The 26,122-nt window shown below is 36.4% G+C and overlaps 1 protein-coding gene across 3 annotated transcripts in view; it reads right to left on the bottom strand.

Moving 5' to 3' along the window:
* The window catches only part of SUGCT (succinyl-CoA:glutarate-CoA transferase), a 309,674-nt gene that overhangs the window by 37,788 nt on the left and 245,764 nt on the right, over nt 1–26,122 (bottom strand). For all 3 annotated transcript variants that reach the window (XM_063158278.1, XM_063158287.1, XM_063158295.1), the window contains one exon: nt 13,404–13,467. In XM_063158278.1, the coding sequence (XP_063014348.1) occupies nt 13,404–13,467 (64 nt within the window). The remainder of the gene's footprint in view (nt 1–13,403; nt 13,468–26,122) is intronic.

Below are 26,122 nucleotides of genomic sequence, written 5' to 3' on the forward strand. Positions count from 1 at the left end.
CTTGCATGAAGACCTGCAGACCAGAAATAGGTATACCACCATGTCAGGCAGAGTGCCAGGAGTTTCTGCTCCACTTGAGAACTATCAGAGTAGGAAAATATTCCCAGAGGCATGAACAGATCACAGGATGACTGTAAGCTATGAATGAGATACAAGCAAATGCATTCTTGTGTCTCAGGCAAGATATTTCCATAGGAAAGGCAGGCATTGGGCAAAGCCCTGATGAGAGCTCACCTGTACCACGATGGACATTTCTAGTTTTTCAGGTTCAAGAAAGATAACTTCCCTCTGGAGTGAATGCAGGCAAAATTTATGGCCTACAGAAGAAAGTGACAATTGGAAGGAGCAATACAAATGCTTGGAGGCCTACCATCACTTTCAAGAAAGAGATAAATTGTTAAGGCAAAGGAAGAAAAGGAGCTATTGAAGTAAAGAAGTAAAGAAAAAATATAGTAAAGAACACAAAACCACTAGGGACTTCTTTCCAAGAAGGCAAGCTCATCATAAACAGTGTAGTGGCAAATGTTCATTGGTGAATTGGTGGGAAATCATGCATGCTCTTTATATCCCTGCATGCCCAAGGAACCAAACTCCTGCCTTTCACCTCTGGCATCACCACAGCAAAAAATATCTATACATGATATAAATGCCCTCATTTACATAGCCTGAAATTGCATACTAATTTTAGCACAAAGGTACACAATGACAAGACCAATACCTTCCTTAATCTTTCATTACTTTGAATCTTAAATACTAAAGGCAAAAAAGATTTGACAGAGTTACAGCTAAGACCTGAACCTCTTCCTGCAATACAAGGTAGGCAAATAACTCTTAGAAAGATTAAAGGAAGAAACTAACTCTCAAAGTTTTACCCTGTGACTGAAGGGTGTTTTACATCATTTATAAGCATGGCCAGTGGCTGTGTTTAACATAGGAGCTGTGCAGCTAGTTTTAGTGGGACAAGGGGACGTGATGGCAATAGCAGCAGTGGGCTATATTCCCAGTTTGTGACAGTCATCCTCATCAGATGGCAAGCCCCTCAGGAGATGAGATGAGATGAGATGAGATGAGATGAGATGAGATGAGATGAGATGAGATGAGATGAGATGAGATGAGATGAGATGAGATGAGATGAGATGAGATGAGATGAGATGAGATGACCCACCAACCCCTGGAGGTGCCCAAGGCTGCCAGCCCTTTTCAGCAGCAGCAAGAGCAAGGGAACACCTTACTGAGGATCACTGCAGAGCTTGCCATCCTCATCCCCTGGGGAACTGGGCACAGCAGTCATATGAAATGGAATGCAGAGATGTTGCCAGGGGTCCCAGTGGTTTGAAGCACCCTCAGGTGCCCTGCCAGACATGGAAAGGATTTTTGCCCCCAAGGTAGATCAGACATGATCCATAGATGGGGCATTTGGCCACTCTTGGAAGCCCCTGAGATGGCTCCAAGTAGGGCAGATTAGGGTTTGGGCATCTCCTCGAAAGTGTGAACAGTCTGTAGGGCAGGAAGGTGAAAGGTTTTACTCACATGCTCAGGAAATAGCCAATAGCTATGTAAAATTACTTAATTCCTTCTAATCCAAATGGACAGTGTAAATGGCACACTGAGTATATCCTGTTGTGCAGGATCTCCTTTAATTTACAATATACAGAGAGCGTATGTGTCCCTGTTACAGATGTCTGGGACAAATTAAATCACTGAAAAAAAATATGCCACAGAAACTAGGGTGAATATGGAGGCAGTAAGCCCTAAGACACAATATTAGAAAAATATGGATCAAACCCATAAATTTAAACTTATCTACTCTTTTTTACACAAACAAAATAAATCTCAGCATCATACAGATAACATAACCACAATGCAAAATATGTACGGTTTTCCTTTAAGCCTTTGAAACAGAAGTATAAAGGAAAGAAAAACTAATTGGCTATATAGTCTCATTTTTTTGCCAATAGATGCAATAGCATTAGAAAATATAATTTCTGTCATATCCTGTATGGTGAGTGGTTATATGAGAGTGTAATCTGGTGCACGTTTTAGTAATCTGGGGTTTTTTCCTATTATATAGCTCTCTTCACATAGATGTGAATCCATTTGGTCACCTGGAGTTTTATTGTAGGCTGAACATTACCAGTGGAAGAAGACTACTTGTGAGTGAATTTTATAGTCATCATATCTTAAAATTCAGGGCAAAATTGTTTGCTCAAGCAGCATGTCTCATTATTTCATAGTTTCATTATTTAGGAAAGACTGGTAATACGAGACCTGTGGAAGACACCAATCTATAATCAAAAGTCATAAGTTTTACAAAGGTTGAGTTGTACACCAATGACATCTGCACCCAGAAATAACTCTGGAATTAAGTACAATCACATTCCTGCCTGAATCGGTGTCTTTGGGTAGGTATTCTTAGTTAACTAGCTAAAAACTGCTAGGAAGTAGAAATCAGCTATTATCCCAGTATGATGAGCAAATCAAAACAGTCCTTCCTCTCCAAAGTGGGGTTCACATGTCCTGGTTACTAGGAATAGGACTTCTTTCTTTTTACAAGATAGGAGATGGTAATAGTTACATTATTCAAATATAAAACTAAATCTTGAACTACTAAAAACTCTTCTGCTAAAGACATTAAGCACAAGAAGACAGAAATTTCCTAAATTATGATTGAGCTTTCAATCTTATATCTTAGCTTTTTAAAGAGCCTCTACAAATTGATCCTTTTAATATTTCTGTGTAATTATTAGTCACTATCTTACAAAGTGTACCATGGATTGGAATCTTTCATTTTGTTTTGCATATATTAGGTTCCCTATTTTACAGTACTTTTCAGTTGATTACTTGGAGCAAATTTAGAAAAATTATATGACAAAGCTCCAAATAGAGACTTCAAAAACGAGAAGAGCACTTTTACTAAGGACACATCTTACTGCAAAGAAGACTGAATTTGTTTAATTCACTCATCCTGAGTTTTAAAATTATCCCTAATTTACTAAGGTATTTAACATCAACAATGTATTCACAATAAACCAGAGCATGTAAGTTCCCTGATTGTACCCAATATCTGAAATCTTGTTTATAAATAAATAATTATTTTTTGCCTGGCTTTCAAATTATTTTTTCTTAGATATCAAAGGTAAGTAAAATTACCAATAGATAGTGTTCAAAGGCAAGCAGGTAAAAATTCAGTATGATACCAAGGATTAACTTTGGTTTCAATTACAACAATTTTTTTTCTTATACAAGATTGTTTAAAAAATGTTTATACACTAAACAAAAAATATTCAGATTTCTGAATCACCTCTACTTATAAATTATATGCACTGTAATGACCCAATTCTTCTCTCTCTACAGTTTAACACCAAGCAACCTCCCTGGGTTGTCAAGTGTAGAAGAGTTTATAATATATTCACATGTGATATACCAGTGTAATGAATAATTATGTTATTGAATATTATTACATTTCTTTGTAACTGATACCCAGTATAGGACTAAGTTCAGAGAGTAAGATAAGACTTTAGACTTATAGCTTTTAAATACAATCAATGAAACATTTTGATTCATATCTGTGTACACTTGGGGAAATGAATACCAATCTATAAAAATACCTGAAAATGAGAAGTATATGCTGTGCCTTAAAATATAGCACCTGAGTGAAAACTTCCTACTTAAAAAAAAATACCAAAACCAAAATGAATACAAAAATGTAAAAGTAAAAAAGTAAATGCAAATTCATGGGAATGGTAATATTGCCTCAGGGATATTGCTGTGGGTGATGCTGCTTTGAGTGGTAAGCTTTCTAGCAGTGAGAATCTAAAAGTCATATTAAAGTAGGAAATGAGGTATTGCTTTCTTTCTTGAAGTCAGCTGGAAGGATGATTCCAAAGTATCACCACACTAGCTAACATTTTGAAAAGCTTAAAATCTGTCAGAATAGTAATTCTTAGAAGGTAAATGGCTTAACTGGAAGACACCAAGGTGGGTGAGGTACTCCACCAATTCATTGTTTTCCTCCAGTAGGCTTCTCTACATTGTCATTCTTACAAAAGTGCTTAAAAGGTATGTTAAAGTGGTCTGTGACAGTCTAACACTGCTATGCAGCCATGTCAAAACTACATTTTACCCATGTATTCTCCTAACACTTTTAGAGGCAGTAGAAGCTAGAACAAGGTACCTGAATCTACAAGGAGCAAAAGAACAGGTCAGCATTTCTGATGTTTTTCTCTCAGGAAATCCAAGCAAAAATGGGGAGTAGAAAAGTAAGTTATTAAGCCCTAAATTCAGTATTGAGATAAAACAACTACTAAATTGTACAGTGGGGACATTGATTTGTGATTATAGAGGAAGTCAGAAAGTAAAACTTCCCTTTCAGAAACTACAACACAAGTCCTCATTCCAGCCTTTTAAGAAGGTACCAAAGGTAAATACTACCAAGACAATTCTGTGGCATTTTTTAAAAATTTTCTGTCCCCCTAGGTATGAGCAAATGTGAAAACTAATGTGCTTCAAATTAAAGGGGAGTTTTCATCATAGATTCACTTATATAGGGATCTATCTCATAATCAAAGCAATGTAGCTTAAAATTTTAGCACTAATCTTCTGATTTCTTTAGAATACTATTAAATTGCTATGAGCCTATACCAGCTTGCATGTCTGTATCTGGGCTCCAAATAGCAGATGTGTACATGAAGTTATGTGTTGTATAAATTGGATGATGGGAATTGGTTATTAGTGCATCATCAGCCTTAAAACTTTGTTTTCCTCACATGTTTATAAATTGTTCTGCCTGTTTTCACAAATGGGCCTCATTTTCTGTTCCTTGTGATGTTTCTAAAAACAGTCGGCAAAGAATATTAAAAAGCTTGTTCTAATCTGCAAACTTCTGCTTCATTTCATCTCTACATCTAGTTGAAAACTGATGAGGAACACTCCACAATTTTTTTTTTGTCCTGCCAAAGGTACAATCTCTAAATAACTTTAATTCAAAGCAATAGACTCACCATAAATTTCAAAATTCATTAAGTTATCAACTCCATTTGATAGATCATTTATTTGCTTTTTATGTGGGTAATCTGCTTTTATTTTCTCTGTTCAGTCTAGTTTCAGAGAGCCAAAACAGGGATTCTGTGTTTTCTTAGTGAATTCTGTCTTGTACCTTAACAGACTCTGTGTCAGGGAGATTTCAGGGAGATTTTTCTAATCAGGTCTTGACTCAATGCCTATGTTTCAACAGACCCTGGATTAAGCTAGTTCACATCTATTCTGTCCTGGTTAAAATATTTTGCACACTACGTTAGGATGGACAAGCTATTTTTATTTGCCTAAAGAAAAGTTTATGCTAGCAAAAAAAGTCAACATTTGGAACATCTAATCATAAAACATTTGGAAAAATTCTTGGGAATTTCTTTCTCTCCCAGAATCACAAAAGAGTTCCAAAATAGTTAGCAAAATGGCAGAGGGCAAAAGAGATGGCAGCAATACATTATTTTTGATAGCTCAAATTATTGAGGCATTGTTTAGAACATTGAAAACTTGGGTCAAAATCACCATTTTAGTTTTTGATTTTGATGTAATATGGCATTAATTTCTGGACTGGACTTTACTAGCAAGAGTGGTAAGTATAAGGAAGGGGAACAAAAATAATTTCAAGTTCACATTGACTAAAAGGACTTAAAAATTCCCTACTTCAGGAGTTATAGATAAATTAACTAATGCACAACAGGTAGACTCTATCTACTGATGGTTGGCTCTAAGCAACTGAACAAATAAGCTAACTGTATAAGCCTTATTTTGCCCCTTATTTCTACCTGATGATTCTTTTCATAAACTACAAGGAAGAATAGCATCAAATGTCACAAAATATTATATTATGTATATTAGATATATATATATTATAATTTGGAAAAAATAATAGTTAATTGTGAATTCTATTATCTCAACCTTTTGCATGAAGAAGTGAGAAACAAAATTTCATGGGCTAAAAGACTTGCCCAGAGTCAGTCAGGAAGTGATTCACTCTATACAACTGCAGTTTTTCCTGCATATATACAGTACAGAGACTGCAATAAGAAAAACAGAGTTACAAAACTGTAACTGCACTGTACTTACAGAAAGGGCTAGAAAAGATCTGGGCAATTAACCCTATATAGTTTGTCAAAAAGTTATCTAAATAAAATTTTGGTCATGTAAGTACTTTCGTGGTACAAAAAACAGAGACATGGTTCATGTCTCATGAAAGACACAAAAAATATATAATTTCTGTATTAAACTGAAGACATAGGGGTTTTAATAATTAAAGTAATCAGGCCTTTAAAGACAGATATTTGGCATTTATTTGCCAAATTTTCCATCTCTTGGGACTCCTGAAAAAGATAATCTATAGTCAAACATATGTGAAAGAGTTAAATTGATGATATTCCACGATCAGTGTGATAAAAAGGCAAAGCACATGACCTAATGGCCAGTGCTGACCACAAAATTGTTCAGTCTAGATTCACAGAAAACAGTGTAAGTTCAATCACTCTTACCATGATGGGAAGGCAGGGCTTGGATCAAGATGATATGCAGGAAACACAAATGAGGATTAGTCTACTCAGTATCTTAGGGATTAAGGAAAATTTTCTGGATGTTTAAAACATATTCTTACATTTAATGAAACCAACCCTTTTTTAACTGACAGTCGATTCCTTTTCTTATCCAATAATTATTAAAGATCATAAAGATATATGAAAAATGCATGTGTGTTGAAGCAATTTGGCTGTTTTACAACACACCCGAGGCATGCAGACATATCTTTTTAATCACACACCCTGAACTGAGTGAGCACCTGGCTGTGCTTGTTACAGAGTGAGGGTTAAGAAACTACTTTCTAAGTTATTGTTATTTATAAAGAAAGAAGTGGGAAACACATTCAAACAGAAGAAAAAAACACATCATTTTAGACAAAGCTGAATTTTAGGACAATGACATTAGTGGAAGGCTCATTAATTTATTTGGCTATTCAGTCAATGCTTCACCTTTCACCCCCTCCCTCCCACCACCATGTGACAGCAATGAGTTAGTCTTGAGTTAATGCTCCATCAGAATTATGTCCAGTTTAAAGAAAATCCTAGTATAGCTTAGGACACATGGAAGAAAATGTAAAGAAAATATTCTCCAGTAACAAGAAGTATAATTACCCATCAACATTTAATACCTCAACCACAGCTTTACTTGACTTATGTAGAAAGCAGAAAAATGTCCCCACTTGTCCTCTGAAAAATTTTTATTTTTCCTTCCTATATGGCAGTGCCAGATCCTGGAAAAAATATACAATTAAAAAAACCAACTTTGATTGCAAGATCCTAAAGACCAACAAAGAAACCTAGGGTGTGACGAGAGAAGAGTCGGGCTCAGAGACCTTGAATAGCAGTTCTGGAGAGGCATTGCTTGAGTGACCCAGTACTGCTCCCAGTCAGTACTGATACTCAGTTACTTTGAGACTGATGGAAAAGACTTCCACTATTTCTTAATTCCCTCCAACAACTGAAGACCTAGAACTGGGTAAGAAGTAGCTGCCTTTTTTTCCTACAAACAACTTTAAAAGTATTAACTGTGGCATTAAGACCATTCCTAAAGGTATAACAAGTTTTAAAATATGTGGTAGACAAATACTGTGGAAACATATGACAGAGGAGAAAAAAATGTTAAAAGGTTTGCTATTAATGTTTTACTTTAAAATTATTCTTAAAGGATTCCAAATTAAAGCATCATTCATTAAAAAGATGCACTAGCCTTTCTACATAACCCTGAAACCAATAACATATTCCTTGCCACTCCCACCATCTCTTTTCTGCTTTTGCAATCAGTGTGAATATACTGTTTATATATTTATTAATTTTTTAAGTACTTTGAGGATAGCTAGGTGAGCTGTCATACATTATTTGTGTCAGTTCCTGTAATGGTCATGGACTCCTCAAAATTGAAATCAGCACTGTGAATGTAAAAGACATAAATAGTCAGCCCTGATGACTAAAAAAGACAAATGAGGTCATGGTAATTCTGGTGAAACTGTTTGTCTCCAATGTACCATAAATAGTGAAGTGAAATTAAAATTTTTCAATCAACATTGGTTGTGCACATGCATGCAAACACACAGAGACAGGCACACACAAATGTGAAAAACACCTGATGAGAAGCAGGTAGAATCAGAATTTCAAGCAAAGGATGTTGAAAAAATTGTTGAGATATTTTTTATGTTGTTATTGTTACATTGAAGGATCTCCTAGCTGCAGGAAGTAATGGATTGGAGTACAGACTTCCTTAATTTCCTGCAAACTTCCTCCATGTGGAAGTAACTTTTCTTTTCTTTATAGACCTACTGAAGCTTCTTATACAACACTCACAGTAAATGGTCAAAAAAAAAATAGCACATATCACTAACAGCCATATTTGCTCCCTGTATTGAAATGCTCTGATCAAATACATAGACACACCACTGTTTCCTTAACTATAACTAGTTTTCCACATACATGAAGAAAATAGGTATGAATACATACATAACAAATCAAAATAAATATTTAAAATAACAAACAGAGTTTTCCCAAGAAAATCCTTCCGTAAGGAACTAAAGTAGTTTTCAATTATTAACCAAGATCCAAAACACTGCAAACAATTAGTTTGGTAAGAACAGAGTGATTTGTCAAAGGTTAAGGAAGAAATCTGTGGCACAATAGTGAAGTCCTATTAGATTTCTTGACTCTTTGTCTTATTCTTTAAAACCATTCTTCTAAGAGATTGATAGCAATTAGTCTCCATGGAACCACGACACCATTTAATGAATCACACACAACAGGAAAAGCCTACCTCTGAAAAAAATTCTTTCCTGTTTCAGTAGTATATTTGTAATGCACAGTGACAGGAGAAGACCGGAAAAAGGGACATTTCTCCTGAGTGGGTTGATTAATTAACATAATTTGCCTGAATTCAGTCCAAGAAATCTATGTCAAGGAGGAATCCTGCACTGTTTTTCCTAACTGAGCTTGGAATAGTCCCCCAAAAACTTTATATCAAGAGCACAGAAGGAAATTATGAAGCCAGGTATGAAATTGGCCTTTCTGAGCAATAAAGTCATCCTTGATGCATATCATGGGCCAAAGGAGAGGCATTGTGTTTGTCAACTCAGGAAATGGGGAGGAGAAGAACATACAACATAAACATTGTCAAAACTAAGAATATTTGTTTTGTCTGGAAGAGGTGATTTACAGAACTTCAACAGTTATATTGCTTCCTGTTTGATCAGAGATGATTCCAAAGTCTAGGCTTATATCCAAATCCCCAGTTTGCTAAGGCTTAGAAGGGGTCAGAAATTAAATTTAGTTCACAAAGGTTCCTGCTAGTTAATAAATTCATAAATTCTAAAAAGGTTAGTTTGCTAGGGACAGCTGAATACATAGTAGTTTTCTCATAAAAAAAATAATATTACAAACACTGTTTTGACTTTAAAAACAACCAGCAGCCTTTAAAAGTCAACATTAGAGACTAGATAATGCAGAAGCTGGAGTATCATTATCTGAGTTTCCCAAACCATATAAGGGGACTGTGATTGAAAAGGTTTGGGAAAGACTATATTGCATCCATTAGCTCTTTTCTGTGTAATCAGTATGGGCTGAGCACCCATTGTGCTCCATATTGGCACTCAGAATACTCAGTGACTTCCAGAAATCCACGTACTAACACTCTTTGTAAAATCTATTACTCATTGGCAAAGTAGGTCAAGACTAACCCAGATGCTAAAACTTCTCAAAATTTTGTCCCTTCACTTACCTGTAGTGTCTCTGTGCCATCCAGTGTCTTCTGAAATCTGGCACTGTATAAAACATTATTTTTTTTTGTACCCGAGAGTACTTTCTGTGCTCTACATTTCTAATTTGAATTAAGTGTGTAATTTCTCCTTCAGATCTCTGTGGAAAGGGCTAAGCATAATAGAGCTGAGGAAAGGACAGTAATGCTAATCACAGAATAAGAACATAATCCAAGTCAGAAGGGACTTCAGGAGGACTCCACTCTTAGTTGGATCAGGTCAGAGTCATGTTCTAGGTCAGATCAGGTTGGCCCTGGCGCTACCTAGCTGTTCCTTGAAAATGTGTAAGAACAGAGTATGCAGACCTCTCTGGGCAACCTGCTCCACTGCCTGACAACTGCCTGGCTGTTGTCATGATAAAAAAGATTTTCATGATATACAGGCTGAATCTCTCTTGACCATCATCCTCCCACCATGTGCTCCTGATCATCTTTGGAGCACTGCACTGAACTAGAAATTATTAAACTGCCTTCAGGTACATACAGAAACAGAAAAGATTCATCACTTCAGCCCTACAATCAGATGAAGCAGTTCTGGCAAGAATGACTCAAACAGGGCTCTCTCACAGTGTTGCACCTTCTATATAACAAGTATATATAGTGTATATAACATTCTATATGACAAGTGTATGCATATGTCAGTTCAAGAACAACATCATTACATGAAAGTACAGAATTATATAGGTGAAACATTATCCTAAAGAAACCACAGAACCACATCTTTCTTCAGAATGTTCTCACAATCTTTTATAGAGTCACTCTAAGACACAATGAACTCTCTTTTTCACATTTGTTCTTGAATTGGAGATATCTTGACAGTAGTAACAGCAATGCGATCTATTTGTGCATAGACACTTTTCATGAATACTTGAAAGATGCAAGGTTGCTTGCTTTCTTACCATAAAGATACATTCTGAAAAGAACAATTACTAGAGAAATGTTCTTTGTAGTACAACTTCTCCCATCACCCTATAACGCACTTATCAGCACACAGTTTCATTTACGCTGGGAATCACAAAAACGGCAAGGGGGAAAATGAGGAAATAATCAAATTCAATAACCATATCAAAAGATATTTAAGCAGAGGAGGAGTATTAATTACCAAGTCCAACCTTAAAAATGTAGCCAACACTAATGTCAATGGCAAAATCCATTTCAACCTGCAAGATCTCCAAAGGAGCATTCATACACAGATTTGAATCGACTCTCAAACCGGGGACATGTCTGGAGAAGGACTACTGCAAATCAATATGCTAGACACAGAGGCCACCTGTGATACTTGGAGCTGAAATCTGCCAGCATGGCCCACTTAATTAGTGCCTGTCACTGCACTCACAACTTTATTTGGCAGCAAAAGTCAGACCTCTGTCAAGAGCCTCAAGTGTGATGTCCAATTCAATTACTAAAGGACACACTAAAATCTAGCTTATATGGTTAAGAAATAACAGCAATCTCTTTTTATTTTGGGATTAGAATCTCCCCAGTCCCTTAAAAGAAAAACATTTTCAGCCTATTCAGTTTCAACATTCACATTAATAATTTAATTTTCCTTAATAAGCAATCCTGAGACAGAAACTAAGAGCTTAGTAAACTTGTTCTCTACCAAATACAAGATATTAAAATATAACCACATTTAAAAAACCCAAAACTTTCTATGTCTTAACTGTCATTGAGAAGAAATTATCAACTATAGGTTTTCTTTGCACACCCTTCCCTGTACTCTTCAGACATATCATTAAGTAGGACAAATCCAGGGTACTTCCATTACCTATCATCAACAGTGGCCAAATTCACTTTAGTTTTGGGACAATGTAATACACTGTCTTTCCAGAGATATCAATAGGTCCATTCTGCTCACACTGAATAAGTGTTCTTCCCCCTTTCCTCCCCTGCATCTCCCCTCCTTATCCTCCCATGCCAGGAAAGGAAGGAATTCTACTTTTCCTGCTCAAATATCCAATAATCATTTCAGCCATCTGTTTCAATACAAGAAACTCTTCATAGAAGTCCATCTAAATGGCAAACCATTAGAGACTAAGATGATTTATTTTAGTTTAGTGCAGTGTCACTAGTTTAATAAAATAAAAAAATTACTAAGGATTTGGGAAGTACTATGGCTTACCTATGTAAAAATTCCCTCTCTTGCCAATACATTCTATCGCTGCTGACAGACATTAGAACATTCCTTTCATCTCTTTCCTCTTCTTGCAGTTTAAGCTATCCCCTTAAGGAGTATTTGCTTTCTCTAAGATAGATTATAAATTGTATGCAACATGAAAACCTTATACACTTCCTCTACCATCTGTAAGGCTTTTATTTCTACTTCTTAAAAAAGAATTAACTCAAAAACCTTTTATTTGTAATTTCATTTTGGGTAAATAAACCAGGATTACTTTTCTGTAAGAAAATTCTTTTAAAAAGGATTGTTATTTCCAGATATGTGCATCTAAATTAGAGGAGCACTTTTCAATACAGTCAACCAAACATTGAAATCTAGTGAGACCAAATGTGGAATGCAAACTGTGATAAAGAGAAAATATGGAGCATACACATTCACACACACAAACACCCCCTCTATTCATGAAGAAACTACGATCTAATACAGGATTGGTTTATTTCAAATAATTCTTTCTGCATCCCAGTGTGATTCCAGGATGTGAATATAAAGATAAATTTTATGGATCAAATTCTTCTTAACACTACATGTGCTCAAGTCAACTGAAATTGATTACAACTGGATGCAGTGTCAGTGGATGGAACTAGCACAGAAAATCACAATGTAAGGAGAAGTTCTTATAAAACTAGACACGACATAGTGTTTTGAATGAAGGAAGAAACAATTCTCAATGTGGTCTGGGAGAAAGAAAAGCAGAGAGAAGCAGAATTTTGGCCCAGTACCTAACAGATTATCAGATAAGGATCAATTATCAAAACCAAGGCAACTGCAAGATGTTCATAATGACTGTGGTTGAACCTAACTCTGTTACATAACAAGTCTAATTGAAGGAAAGCTACACAAGTTCCTGGTCCATTTAGAGCTGTAAAGAGAAGAGACTAGTTTATTACTTTTGTATATACTTCTGTAGTTTTGGAAGTTCAAAATAGCTATTTAAGACTTCATTATGACAGAGCTTCATTAAGTCTTCAGTAAAAATTTCCCTTCTCTTTTTTTTTTTTTTTCTTTTAAACAGAAATGTCCCTAAAAGAAGCCTGGGTAACTTGAAAAATCAAACTAAATCAAAAACAGATTCACATATTCATGTAGATTATTTAGCAGTAACATTTCTAGCAGTGAGAATTTGCAAATATTATCAAATTGATATTCATGTTATGACAACTGACCGATGAAAACCAGAAGCTATTCTGACACACATTTTAACCCATTTTTCTGCTACTGGAATGACTATTCCACCAATGGAATGACTATCCGACAAATGTCAGCCTGGTTAAACTTTTATTCATTTGAGTGAAATGTGAAGATGCGTCATGTCCTCAGTTGAGTTCCAGAACCACTCAGGATGTCATGTAGCATTTAATTCAGCAAAAAGGATTAAACATCTAACCTGGAACAGCTATCTTCCCAGCTGTTGGATGATTCATTTCCATCACAAGTCCATTGTGCAGTACCTAGGAAAACAAAACAAAACAAAAGAAAACAAAACATGTATGTAATATAAAATACAACCAGTTCCTAAACTCAAGAGGAAAAAAAGAGATAAACATTATCGTGTTCTTTCACAGACTCTCTGAAAATACAAGGAGCTATAACACAAGTAGTCTGTTTAATGTGAAGGAAAAAAGCTTTGATGTTTGACACTACTTTTTATTCATGCAGCTAAATAAAAGCTTCACTAAGACTGCACATGTCTAACATATCTTTAAGCTCTTAGAGTCATCATCAAACAAAGTGAGCTGCAAGCATGTTACACTTTCAACCACCAACAGACAGCTGGTACCAACACAGAATGAGTATTAAAGCCTTCACACCCTTTCATATTAACCTCAATATGTATTAATGGCCTATACACATCAACTATGTTCTCTTGTTTGTTTTTGCACTGCTAGTTTTGAGCTTGTGATGGATCATACTGTGAAATGCTGTGTTCATAGCTTTTACAGACATTTTGGAAAGACTAAATAATTTTTATGTTTTTTCTATTCTTTTGAGTGGGTATGCCATGCTTCAGGCCCTGTGTATATCTATATGGGGTGATTATTCATCACAATTTTCAGATCCTTGTTATTAACTTCAGCCAGAAAACAATGTGTGATACCAAAATTGTCAAGTAACAGAGAAAAAGATATTTATAATAGCAAACTCACTGCTCTTGTTTATATAGTTCTGCACTAAAAGTCACTAAACAATATTTATAATTTCTTCATCTATTATTCTTCCATCCTTGTAATATTGTTACCTTAATCATATTATCAGAAGTATTAAAAAAAAATAGATAACCACCCACTAGGCAATTACTTTCATATCCAATGCAACAAGTTTAGAATGTCTTGCCAATTCTATCATGTATAGAAATTGAAACATGGGAAAAGCCTTTTAAGTGATCATCTATCTATTCACCTCGTACCACGAACAACATAGCAACCTTGACTATTAATGACAACTCTTGGTCTAATTAATCTTTAAAATTTCAAGTTAATAAGATGAGAATTTTCTTATGTAGTCTGCACCTTGTTCTGCATTTTTATTACTAGAAATTTTTCTCCTGATACATAATCTAAGTGTCTGACTATTAAACATCTTTATTCTTGTATTTTCCCCAAATGAACAGAGAAAACCCATCACTATCATCTTTATAACATTATTTTATGTACTGGAAGATTGTAATCACATCCTTCCTCAGTCTGTTCTTTTCTAGACTAAACAAAACTAATTCCTTTAACCATTCTTTCCAGGTCAAACCTTGTGAACCCTTTATCTGTGTAGAATAGCGTGCTTAAAAAATTCCTATTCCTGAACAGGTGGTGTCAAAAGGTCAGGTCAGCTTTCTCTTAGCTTGTGGGATGAACCTATTTAGATGACATTTAGAAATCTAGATATTTCCAATAATAGATGCTGGGGGAACAATGTCTCTTCACTGGTCTAATTGCTTGGCAGTATACCAAATCATTAGTTCTATTTCTATTTCAGAAGGTTAAAGGCAGTTTTAGTAGACATTCAAGCGACACATCCAGAATTATTTTTCCAAATCACAGAATTAGAAAATATAATTGCTTTTTTAATTCATATTTATAATCTTTCCAGTAATGCCCTTAATCAAACACTATTGATAGTCTGGCCTCCTTTCTTCACAATTTATTTACACAAGCTTGCTTTATGCATTTAATTGATTATTTGGGACCTGAATGCAAGAAAACACACTCATTTGAACTTGAAATCCACAACACACTGAGGTGAATAAGCAGTTCTTCAGATGGCAAGTTAAAGCATGTACCTAAAAGTGTCTCGAGTTGTTTAAAGAAAAGCATACAAATTGTCTAGCAGCTACTCAGGACTCCAGAAAAATCATGGTTTTCTCTGTTCTGACTCTCTAAATTCTTCTTCTCATAAGACAGACCTAAGTTTCTTTTAAAATACTTTTTGGTTAGACTCAAATTCCAGATCCCTTTTCTTTACAGAATGAACTACAAAACCCCTGAAGTATCTTTGAGGATCAGCACTACTTTTAAAAGAATTGCTTAAGATGCAGTCAAGCTTCCTTATTATTTTCATTATTAGTACAGTGTTGAATTTTCCTTTCGGATATATTTTTTACTCAAAACACTGACATTTCTATTAATCTTATTTTCTACAGTAATTAAGCCTATATTGATATATTCAGTAGCAACTTTTCTTTTGAAGAAAACAATCAACAAGAAATGACTGGTCAAGAACTGTGGATGTTTTTCCTACATCAGCAGCACTGTTTAAAATAACTGGGTAATTTCCCATTCCATTCATTGCACTATTAGGACTCTCAAAAACAAACTGAAAAAAAGCTTCACCAACTTCTCATGTACATTCTTCAAAAACATGAAGGATTACTGCAACGTTCACATCCTTTACCATCAAGGACAAGGAAAACCAGAGGAAAAGGCAAGAGACACAACTCAATGGTTTTCTCCTCCATTGTCTTGTATAGCTGAAATGGCCATGATATTTCTGATGTGGTAGAGCCATCTACTGTGTCTGTGTTCACCTGAGCTCATAATAAGAGAATGTAAAAGATTATTGCAATCAATAGATCAAATTTTATTATTTTTTTCCATATGGGTTATTTTGCAGGGTAGAAATTCTATATGGTCTATTACCACATGAGATTTTCTGAATCAAATAATGTTTGGGAGGCATTTTGCAGGGAGAACACCATAAAGAAATCAGAAGCACAGTCTTCAGTCTTTCAATAAAAATCTTTTAATATGTACCAGGAACAGTGTGGCCAGCAGCATGGTGAGCCTGTACCTTGAGTTCTACGTCCAGTTCTGGGCCCCTCAGTTTAGGAAGGACATTGAGGTACTGGAATGAGTCTAGAAAAGGGCAACAAAGCTGATAAAGGATCTGGACCATAAACCCTGTGAGAAGCAGCTGAGGGAGCTGGGGTTGTCAATCCTGGAGATAAGACCTCTAACTATCTACTAAAAGAGGCTGCAGTCAGGTGAGGGTTGGCCTCTTCTCCCAGGCAGCCAGTCACAGGAGAAGAGGCCAGTCTCAAGTTGCTCCAGGAGAGATTTAGGCTGGACATTAGGATGTATTTCTTCAAAGAAAGGGTGATCAGATATTGACATGGGCTGCCCAGAGAGGCAGTGGAGCCACTGCCCCTGGAGGTGTTTAAAGAAAGACTGACTCTGATACAGTTGACATGATGGTCTTCAGACTTTTGATCTTACAGGTCTTTTTCAACCTAATTGATTGATTATGTGACACCATTTTATTTTATTCCAAATACAAACATCACTTCTGATGACGCATGTAACTAACCACCCATAACAACATGGTTCCTCTTAAAACTGCCAGCAAAGTTTCAAATCTACCTATTTCAATTCTACCTAAGGTAAGCCTGCAAATCCCTATCAAAGGAGATAGTAGAATCAGAAACATATCAAACCTTGTAGATCCCACCTCCCCCTTCCCTGATTCAAACTTTAAAAGTTCTATTTAATGTGGAGCTATGCACTCAACATATGCATTTGTACAGGTACTACTCTTTCACAGATTCATCTAGAGTTTAGTGAAAAGGATTTTAAGGGCCACAAAGGAAATGATGTAACCAATTTCTCCACATTTCTCTAGCCACAAGATAGCTGGCTGTTGGTAAATGAAATCACCACTCGTGCCTCCAAACCACAAAAAAGTAATAATAGTTTTCCCTGTACATGCTGAACATAGAGCAACGGCCATAATCACCCCCCTGAAAAAGTAACAGCACATGTGAAGAAAATGCCATTTTGGAATTGCATCCCACATACTGAAAGTAGCCCTTTCCAAATAAAAATATGTCAAGTCATTTGAAATTTGGAAAGGATATTGAATATATCCCCATCTGATGCCTGGTTCTGCTTGACTTTGTATTCCTAGAATGTTGTTGCACAACAGGGTGGTTTGCATGTCAGCATGTTTCCCCTCCACTTTTTTTTCCAAAGCAGAAATCCCAATATATTCAAATTGTGTTGCAAAGTTTGTCCTTCATCACTAATAGCTTTATTATTCTTCTTTCCAAACACAGTTTCTAATATGCAAGGGTCACTTAGAGAAGGTATTAGCTCTCTACAACATCTATATCTAAGTATTGTATTAATTAATCACATCTATCTTCACTTTACCTATCTCTCATATTTGAAGCATTTTATCATTTCATGAGACAGAACATAATTTTAAAAAAGGTTGCTTTCTTAACAAATTTGTGAATTAATAAAACCTGGCTTTGTTGTTTCTGATTGCCTATGAATTTACCTCTTTTCTCCCATTGCCTTATTCTGACAATGTGAACACTGTGAGTATGTTAGAGTCTCTAAGGTCCCTAGCACTATGTCTGTGATACTATATGAATACACACAGGAAAATCACAGTTCATTGGAATGTCCCTGTTTTCTACTGATGCTTTCTTCTAGGCCAGTGTCTTACAGATTGTCTCCCTCACCGAACTTGTTGGGTTTTTTGTGCATGTGAGGTGATGGCTTTGACAAAGTTCCTCTTTTGTCACATCTTGATAGCTATTTGCTACTATATGCTATAGGCAAAATTACTTTTTATTGACATCCCTGGGGATGGCCTTTTGAGGCCTGATGCATACATCTTTCTCCTGATCCATGTCACATTATTTAAATACTTTTTTCTGCTACATCTCTTGTTCTACCACAGAAACTTCACCTAGATTCCCTCTTGGTTATCAGAATTTAATTTCTTTACTTTTTTATCTTTTGTCTAAAGAGTCTTTATATCCTCTAGACTAATAGTGGTTCTGCAAACTAGCTATTGGCTCTTCAGTATTGAATTTAGGTTTTACAGTAGCCATTACTTAATCAAAAATGGTGCATTCTGATACAGGAGATAAGAGCTTCTTACCTGCATTCTGCTAAGTCCCTTATATCAGGAATTCCATTTGCATATTCTAGAACTAAACGTTTCAAAAGGCAATCACTGAGAGTGATGAGTACACTCTGTCCCAATGTTACCTTTGACCACCTGAAGGCAGTTGAATTCACCCATTATTACTACTTCATTAGGCTTAGAGGATTCTTTTATCTCCTCCAGCATTTTGGACTCAATATCTGTTTCCTGAGTAGAAGGCTCAACAGTATAGCCCTAACATAGCTCCCCTAGCTCTATCACCTAATCTGTCCATCCTGTTCAGTTTATAGCAGGTATTACACTTTCCTATTGATTTTTGTCATTCCAATGTTCTTCACTAATGGCTACTATGTCAAGATCCTTCTTCTTTGCCAAGAATTTCAAGTGACCTTTTTTATTCTTACTCAGCTCATGTTGGTATAGACATATAGTATAGGTTTTGTATACATTTGGGGAAGCAGAGAGTAGGCCAGATCATTTTTTATTTAACTCTATATTTGTCACTCTATTACCTTTCCAGAATTTCTCCTTTTTCCATTTTCCTGCCCGTTTGATTCTTGTCCTGTGCACTTTTTGTATGATTGACATCAATGGTGTGAGCCCTCATATACCAGATTTTTCTCAACTCATGCATGAGACCACACTCATTCATTTCCTTCACCAGCAATCTATTATTACTACTGTTTTAGACAAGTCCTTCCACTGAGGTTCTTCTATGCAAAGCTCTGTGTAAGTATCCCAAAGGAGATTCTATTTGTCATCCATTAACTGAAATATCAATAATCTGAAATTATGAAACCTGCACATTAGACTAAAATTAGACCTCAGTTCAGAAGGGAGCATAAAGTTGGTGAAATTGGAAAAGTTTCCAGGATTATTGTAGTGGTTCATAATAGTGGAACAGAATATACCCACCACAGTGACCTCTTCTCAGGCACCCTATGAAAGTCTGTTCTTCACACACTCACCTTCTTCCACCCTGAGAGTCTACTCAGCAAACTGTTTCTGGGTCCAATCTGAACAGACAATTACCATTTTTAGTAATTCAGTTTCCTAAATCAGCTTTCAAATTTATAATCAAAGATATGATCCTGATATTTAGAATAGTTCTCATATTAATGTTTTGCTTTCCCTAGCACCTCCTCCTACAAAATTAAAAATTACAAAGTCCTTAGTGCTAAATCAGCCACAGTATAATGCACAAAAGAGACATTAAACAATCCAAAAGTATTAAACAACGGAAACCTATTCTGACAGACCAGAAACACCTTTGCCACTGTCTAATCATCAACACATACTTATTTTTGAGAAAAAATACTAAATTTAATTTATACCTCACATTCTAAGTAAATATGAGACAGCTGCTAAATAAGTCTATATAAATCTCCTATGTTTTCATCAGATATATTGAAAAGTAATGAGAGTAAAATAAGGTACTTTTATTCTAATAGCAGACCATATTACAGTAAAGAATCAGGTTTTTAACTTTTGTGGAGAAGGAAGTATTCCCAAGGGGTTTATTAGCATGTGATATGTTTAATATTTGTAACAAATAGCAAGGAGATTAAGAGAATAAAGGTTTATAACTTGGGCCAAATACACAAAAATGCATGGATGCAAGTCTGTATTTAATCGCATAAATTCTCTGATTTTCAAGGCTGCAGACCTGACCCTGACTTCAAGGGGCTGTCCAGGTGCTTAAAAATCAGGTTCCTTCCCTCAGATCATCAAGAATAGTCCCCTGACAACTTCTTGCACCATCAGTCTGGAGACGTGGCAGAGGAAACAATCTGTCCTTATTTGTAAAATATACATATATTTTTCAGATGTTCTTTTTCCCTGAGAACTGATGTGATTGTAAAACCACACTTTTGGTGGGTTTGAATGTGTAAATTCACAGAAATATTTTAGCAGAGATGGTTGGCTGTACTGGTATTTGGATATAAGACCTGGCTCATGCTGGTAGGAAGACGGGGTGTGGCTATATTCACAGCACTGGCTCCGCAATCAAAGAGTCTGTGTCCAGCTGCAGCATAGCTTTCCTAACACTGATAACTCCACTCTGATCACCTGCTGCTACAGAAACAGATTGATTTTATTATAGCAACAGTCTGAAGTACTGACTGTTTTTTTCCTCATTTCAATCAGAATTATCAGGAATTTTTCTGCTAGCAATGGTGTTAAAAATTACTGGTGTTTGATAATATTTTTTCTACTTTGGATTATTACAAATACTATATTCTGCCTTTAAATGTTATGTTTGCAGTTTCTTTTAAGAAAAAGCATGGAAAAATCTAATTACATTTACTTTTTAAAGATGTAAGTGAATGTAAAAATTAAGAAGAGTATCCTGGACTGTACATAGATTATATAATTTTGGTGTCCAGAATGTCACATGAAAGGCTTTATTTTATTTTATTTCATTGTGATTTACCTCTTATATCAAACAACAACAAAATAAGTTTCCGGATGTTTTCTTTTGTGGAAATTGACTTGTTAACAAAATGCAAGTGTATTGCATTTTGTATAACTTATTACACTGATAATAAGCTAGGACTGCCACACCTTCAAGCACTGTGTGCCATAAGTGGGAGACTGGTGGGGTAAGAATACCATGAACCTTCCCACTGCCATTTTTTTCATAGCAACTCTGTGGATGTTTGTTACATTCATCAGGGATCATTTACAGACCCGCCTATGGAGCTGAAGATGATGAAGAGAAAATTCTGATAGGGTTTTGGATAACTGAGATTTTTCAGAGGTCACTTTTTGCCATGTGGTATTGAAATAAGTCACATGCAGATGTAACTCTGGATTGAAAAATGACTGAGGTATTTGTCCGCCATGTAAGGGAATTGTTATTTCAAAATGTACAAGCCTCAAAAATTCACAAATTTAATATCAGGCTAATAGTGAGCATACGAACCATTAAGCAACAGCATTGCAACATTATGCTAAAATATCACTTGATTTCTGATGGTCCTTGGGAGCCTCACTTGTTTTGCCAAATACAACGTACATAATCAGTATATGTTTTCTGACCTTGCACACCACACTGAGTTCCCAAGAGCCTTCTTTTAAGTACGCCACCCATCTTTCACCTGCCATGTAAGTGTCATGGTTTATTTATACATCATCGCTTCATTAGTGCTGGTCTGTCAGCTCAGAGTACTTAACCTTTCCCAGGACTGCAAAACCCGCTCATCCTCAGAGGAATGCCACTTAACAGCGGCACCTGCTTAGTATTGTAAAGGACATCCAGATGAGACCATCTCCCTGCACATCCTCAGTCTACTGCAGGCAGAGATTCACCACTCCTCCCATAAGTGGTTTATTCCTGCATAATCTTGCACTGACTTTCATAGCCCTTTAGAAAAGGAGCTGTGACTGTGGTTTAAAACACAGCATTTTAAATTAAGTCAAAGGAATTCTGTATAGCAACATGTGCAGACAACCCTGGTAAATTGTATAGATGTTGTTGAGTGTTGCTAGATGTCCTGGGCAGTCAAAGGAACTTTCATCAACAGAAACTCTGGCACATGGAGATTTTTCCTGGTTTATACTCTCATATATCTCATTAACATTAGCCTTTGTAAGAAACCCACTTAAGATAGAGAACTCTTAACCATGTCTACACCACAGAATTGGGATTCAAGAATGCTAGGTGCAAGATGTATGGAGAAGGTGAAGAATAAGTTCCCACTTTGTATCAGTATCTTCAACTCCTTTCCAGCACTTAACTACTGCCATCCACTTTTCCATCATTAGCATTTAGTTATTAATTTTATTACCCAACTATAAAATTTCTCTCCAAGTTGCAGTAAGATGAAAAGAAACTAAAGCCAGGAAGGTATTTCAGGGCTATGAGGGTTCACAAAAAACAGGTGATTTCTTTCAGAAACAATCATCATTTAAAAAAAACAAAGCACGGTTTTGAGAATACTACATTTCACAGTTATTTCATCATTGATGTGCATTTGATGCTCTGTAAGAATTTAATTTAAAAAGCAAGTGGTATGTGAATACTACATATGTAACTGTGAGCAAAAATACTTTTACATATGATGTTTCCAATGAACTTTGCTGTACAAGTTGCTAGAGAAGCTGAGACCAAGATGGAAATGGAAAAAGGAAAATAAGAAGGACAGATTTTTCCACTTAAATTCTTACACAAATTTTCACAGACACTAACCAGTTCACCAGAGTGTCTTAGGGATGGGTTTTTATCCCATGCTCATTTCTTGTTTTGTTTTTGTTTTGTGTCTGGGATGGTCACTGCCCACACCCAAGCCTGGCTCTGGGAGTTTTGCAATGGGCAAGAGCCAGCTTGAGACTTCCTGTGCGAACTGGGGCGGTGAGGTGCAGCTGCTTCCTTCCAGTGAGGTGAGTCCTCTCCACGGCCACACCGTGGGACCTCTCTGACAACAGATACTTGTTGCCGTGTGGAATTTTGCCCGTTTTTTATGTTCTTTTTCTTCGGCACTGTGACTGGAGCTTACTGGCTATCTTCTCTGCTGCTTGGGAGGCCAGAGCCAGTGCTGCTGCACTGGGACGTGTGAGCGCCCCACTGCCCGCCAGTGACTGCCCCCTCTGCACAGCCCGAGCCCGGGATCAGCCATGGCTGGTGAGTTACCCAGGGGAGCCATTCCCGGCTCAGCCCTGCTGTTCTCCGCTGCTGCTTCAGGACTTCTGGCTACACTGTAACCCAACAACCAGCCACCCTGAAGCTTCTGGCAGGGCCCAGAGTTTTCTGACACACTTTGTTTGTCAAACCGGATATGCCCGCCTCTGCCATTCCAGCTTGCTGCTCCTGAGGTTTCCCGCTGCAGTCCATCCAGGTTGCTGAGAGGCACTGAGACTGGCTTCCCCCTGTGCGTTGGCAAAGGAAAGCCCCTTCTCTCTTTCTCTCTTCAGCTCATCCGCCATTACCGCTCGGAGGGATGGCTGGGCTCACGCCACAGCGCCCCCTGCAGCCGCGGGGGACTCATGGCACCTGCCCTGCCCGGCCGGGAGCCAGCAGCGCCCCTGCCGGCTGTGACCGTAACTGCACCCAAGGGGAAAGTGCGGCTGGCGGGAGAAGGCTGTTACTGGCTCTGGCTCTGTTTGTTCTTGCTGCCGTTGTTGTTGGGTGTTTGCCTTGTTATCCATATACACGCTAGTAAAGAACTATTCCTTTTCCCATATCTTTGCCTGAAAGCCTGCTAGTTTCAAAGTTATAATAATTCAGACGAAAGAGGGTCATATTTTCCATTCCAAGGGAGATTCCTGCCTTCCTTGGCTGACACCTGTCTTTCACACTAAGATAGTGGATAAATTCATATCTTCAAACTTTGGAAGTTATACTCAACTTTGTCTCTTTGCTAGCGTTCAGAAACACCTAATCACGAGAATGATTATATGCAGGTTCTTTTATTGAAGAGCTCTAGGTGTCAGGGGTACAAACCCAAATCTGACTCCAACATGGATTCAGGATGAACATGCTTTTATATTCTATCATTATATAACTTTCACGTTAATTATTAAACTTATATTTTTCTATTGTATACATAGATTTCATCCAAGCATGGGCTCCTCGTGACCCCCCTCAAACTTCTAACATAGTTTCTAATGATTCTTCTTACAATTAAACAATAATTATATTTAATTACTAAACAATCATCACATCTAACAATTATATCATTTATCATATACTGCTTACGCAGGTGCAATTTTACATGATCTGCCAAACACAAGGCCTAACATTTTCAGAGTCTATTTTTAACATTTTTCCAGGGCCCCACTATCATCTTCAGCTTTGTGTTAAGGATTTCTTCTCTACCTCAGCAGTGGCACCTGTTGCATAATACTACTTAAGGCAAGACTAGCATGTGATAGCAATAAAGTGTTACAGACACTAATGATGAAAGAGCATTTTTCCTAAACATGCAAATGTAAGCAGATGAGCAATGTAATTGGAAAAGCATTTTTTACATTCTTAACCAATTCAGAGCCTGCACAAATACCATCAATTACAGCACTTCACTCAGTATGTGAGTTTAGTTGAAGCACATTGTGAAACCAGAAGAACTCCCTCATGTGCAACAGGAAGAACTCTCTCATTCTGAAAATTTGCTTTGTATATGACATTTATTCTATCGAATGCTATTCAAGGAGATAATTAAAATGACAGGCAATCAAACTATAAAAATGAAGAGAGGAGTGACATCTAATAAAATGAAATAAGAACATTTTAATAAAAGGAATTGTCTTCAGCTTGTAGCTGATTTGTGAGAGTAGCTCCAACCTTAGTTCAATTTAAGTATAATACAAAAGCTTCAAAATTTCATTTTTTGACTCTTCTGATTAAAATGCTACTACCTTATCATACAATATGTATTTTCTACAAATGGTAAATTTATTTAATTCACTCCAGTCCTGCAAAAGGACTCATCTTCCAGAACTACTATTGGACAATAAATGCCTTCAAAACCATACTATTCCATGCACATCACAAGAAGTTTGTGTAGATAATACCACTTGAGTATCAAAGCAAGTGTCTTCTATACTTTTCAGGAAAAAAGTTCATTAAATAATTCAGTTGCAACAAAATTAAATTCAATTTTGCTGGTAAATGAAACCATTCCATTACTATCATCATCTGAGATATTCCGAAGTTATTGTCATTTTTCCAGTTGATTACCTACTGTTCAAGAAGACTCTTGGGAGAGACTAACTTTAAAAAATGCTTAAAACAGAAAGTACTGTAATGTTTGATATGTTAAGCTAGCTTGAAAACAGAATTGAACAACAAATCAAGTGTTCCATACTTTTAAGTCATATATTTTAAGAGAACATAACAGGATACTTTTAAATAAGGAAGGCATTATTTCTTTGTATCTCATTTATATGTATGTAAATGTTACTTACAGTGGAGTGCATAAAACTAGAGTTTCTTTTTGTTGTAATTAATTGTTCCAAACACCTGTTTGCTCAGGTATTTAATTAGTCTGAAGTTTTCTTTCCCCACTACTCTGCTTATGTGATGTCAACAAAATGCAGAGCTTGAAAGAGATATTTAAAAGGCGAGTGATATAAGGCCATTTTTTTCCTTAACTGAGGCACGTGAATGTTGACATAAAAATAATAACCGATGTAGGATACAAGTCCCAAGCCTAGAAGAATCTAAATAACTGTTAGAAGTGTTTCTTAAATATTGTGAGTTCCAATTTTGCAGTATTTGGGTTTTATGCCAACCAGAAAGCAAAGCAGCAAACAAAGAATGCGGATCAGAAGTCACAAAACTTGACTTACAATAAAGGGAAGATCAGAGGAGGTGACTACTTCTGTGCTAAATAAGAGCCATACAAGCAGTAAGATGAATAGAATAGAATAGAATAGAATAGAATAGAATAGAATAGAATAGAATAGAATAGAATAGAATAGAATAGAATAGAATAGAATAGAATAGAATAGAATAGAATAGGAGAGAATAGAATAGATGGAAGAGACCTGCAATGCTCATCATGTCCCACTGCGTGAGCATTTCAGGGTTGACCAGAGCTAAAGAATGGTTTTAGAAGCCCTGTCCAAATGCCTTTTCAGCACTGACATGGGCTGGGCATGATCAGGGGGAGGCGTCAACCACCTCTCCAAGAAACCTATTCCAGGTTTTGGCCACCCTCTGGGTCATCAAATGTTTCTTTGTATCAAGTCCAAATCTCTCCCAATGGATGAAACTTT

This window comes from Melospiza melodia, chromosome 1 (assembly GCF_035770615.1).
Source record: "Melospiza melodia melodia isolate bMelMel2 chromosome 1, bMelMel2.pri, whole genome shotgun sequence".
NCBI classification, from domain to species: Eukaryota; Metazoa; Chordata; class Aves; order Passeriformes; family Passerellidae; genus Melospiza; species Melospiza melodia.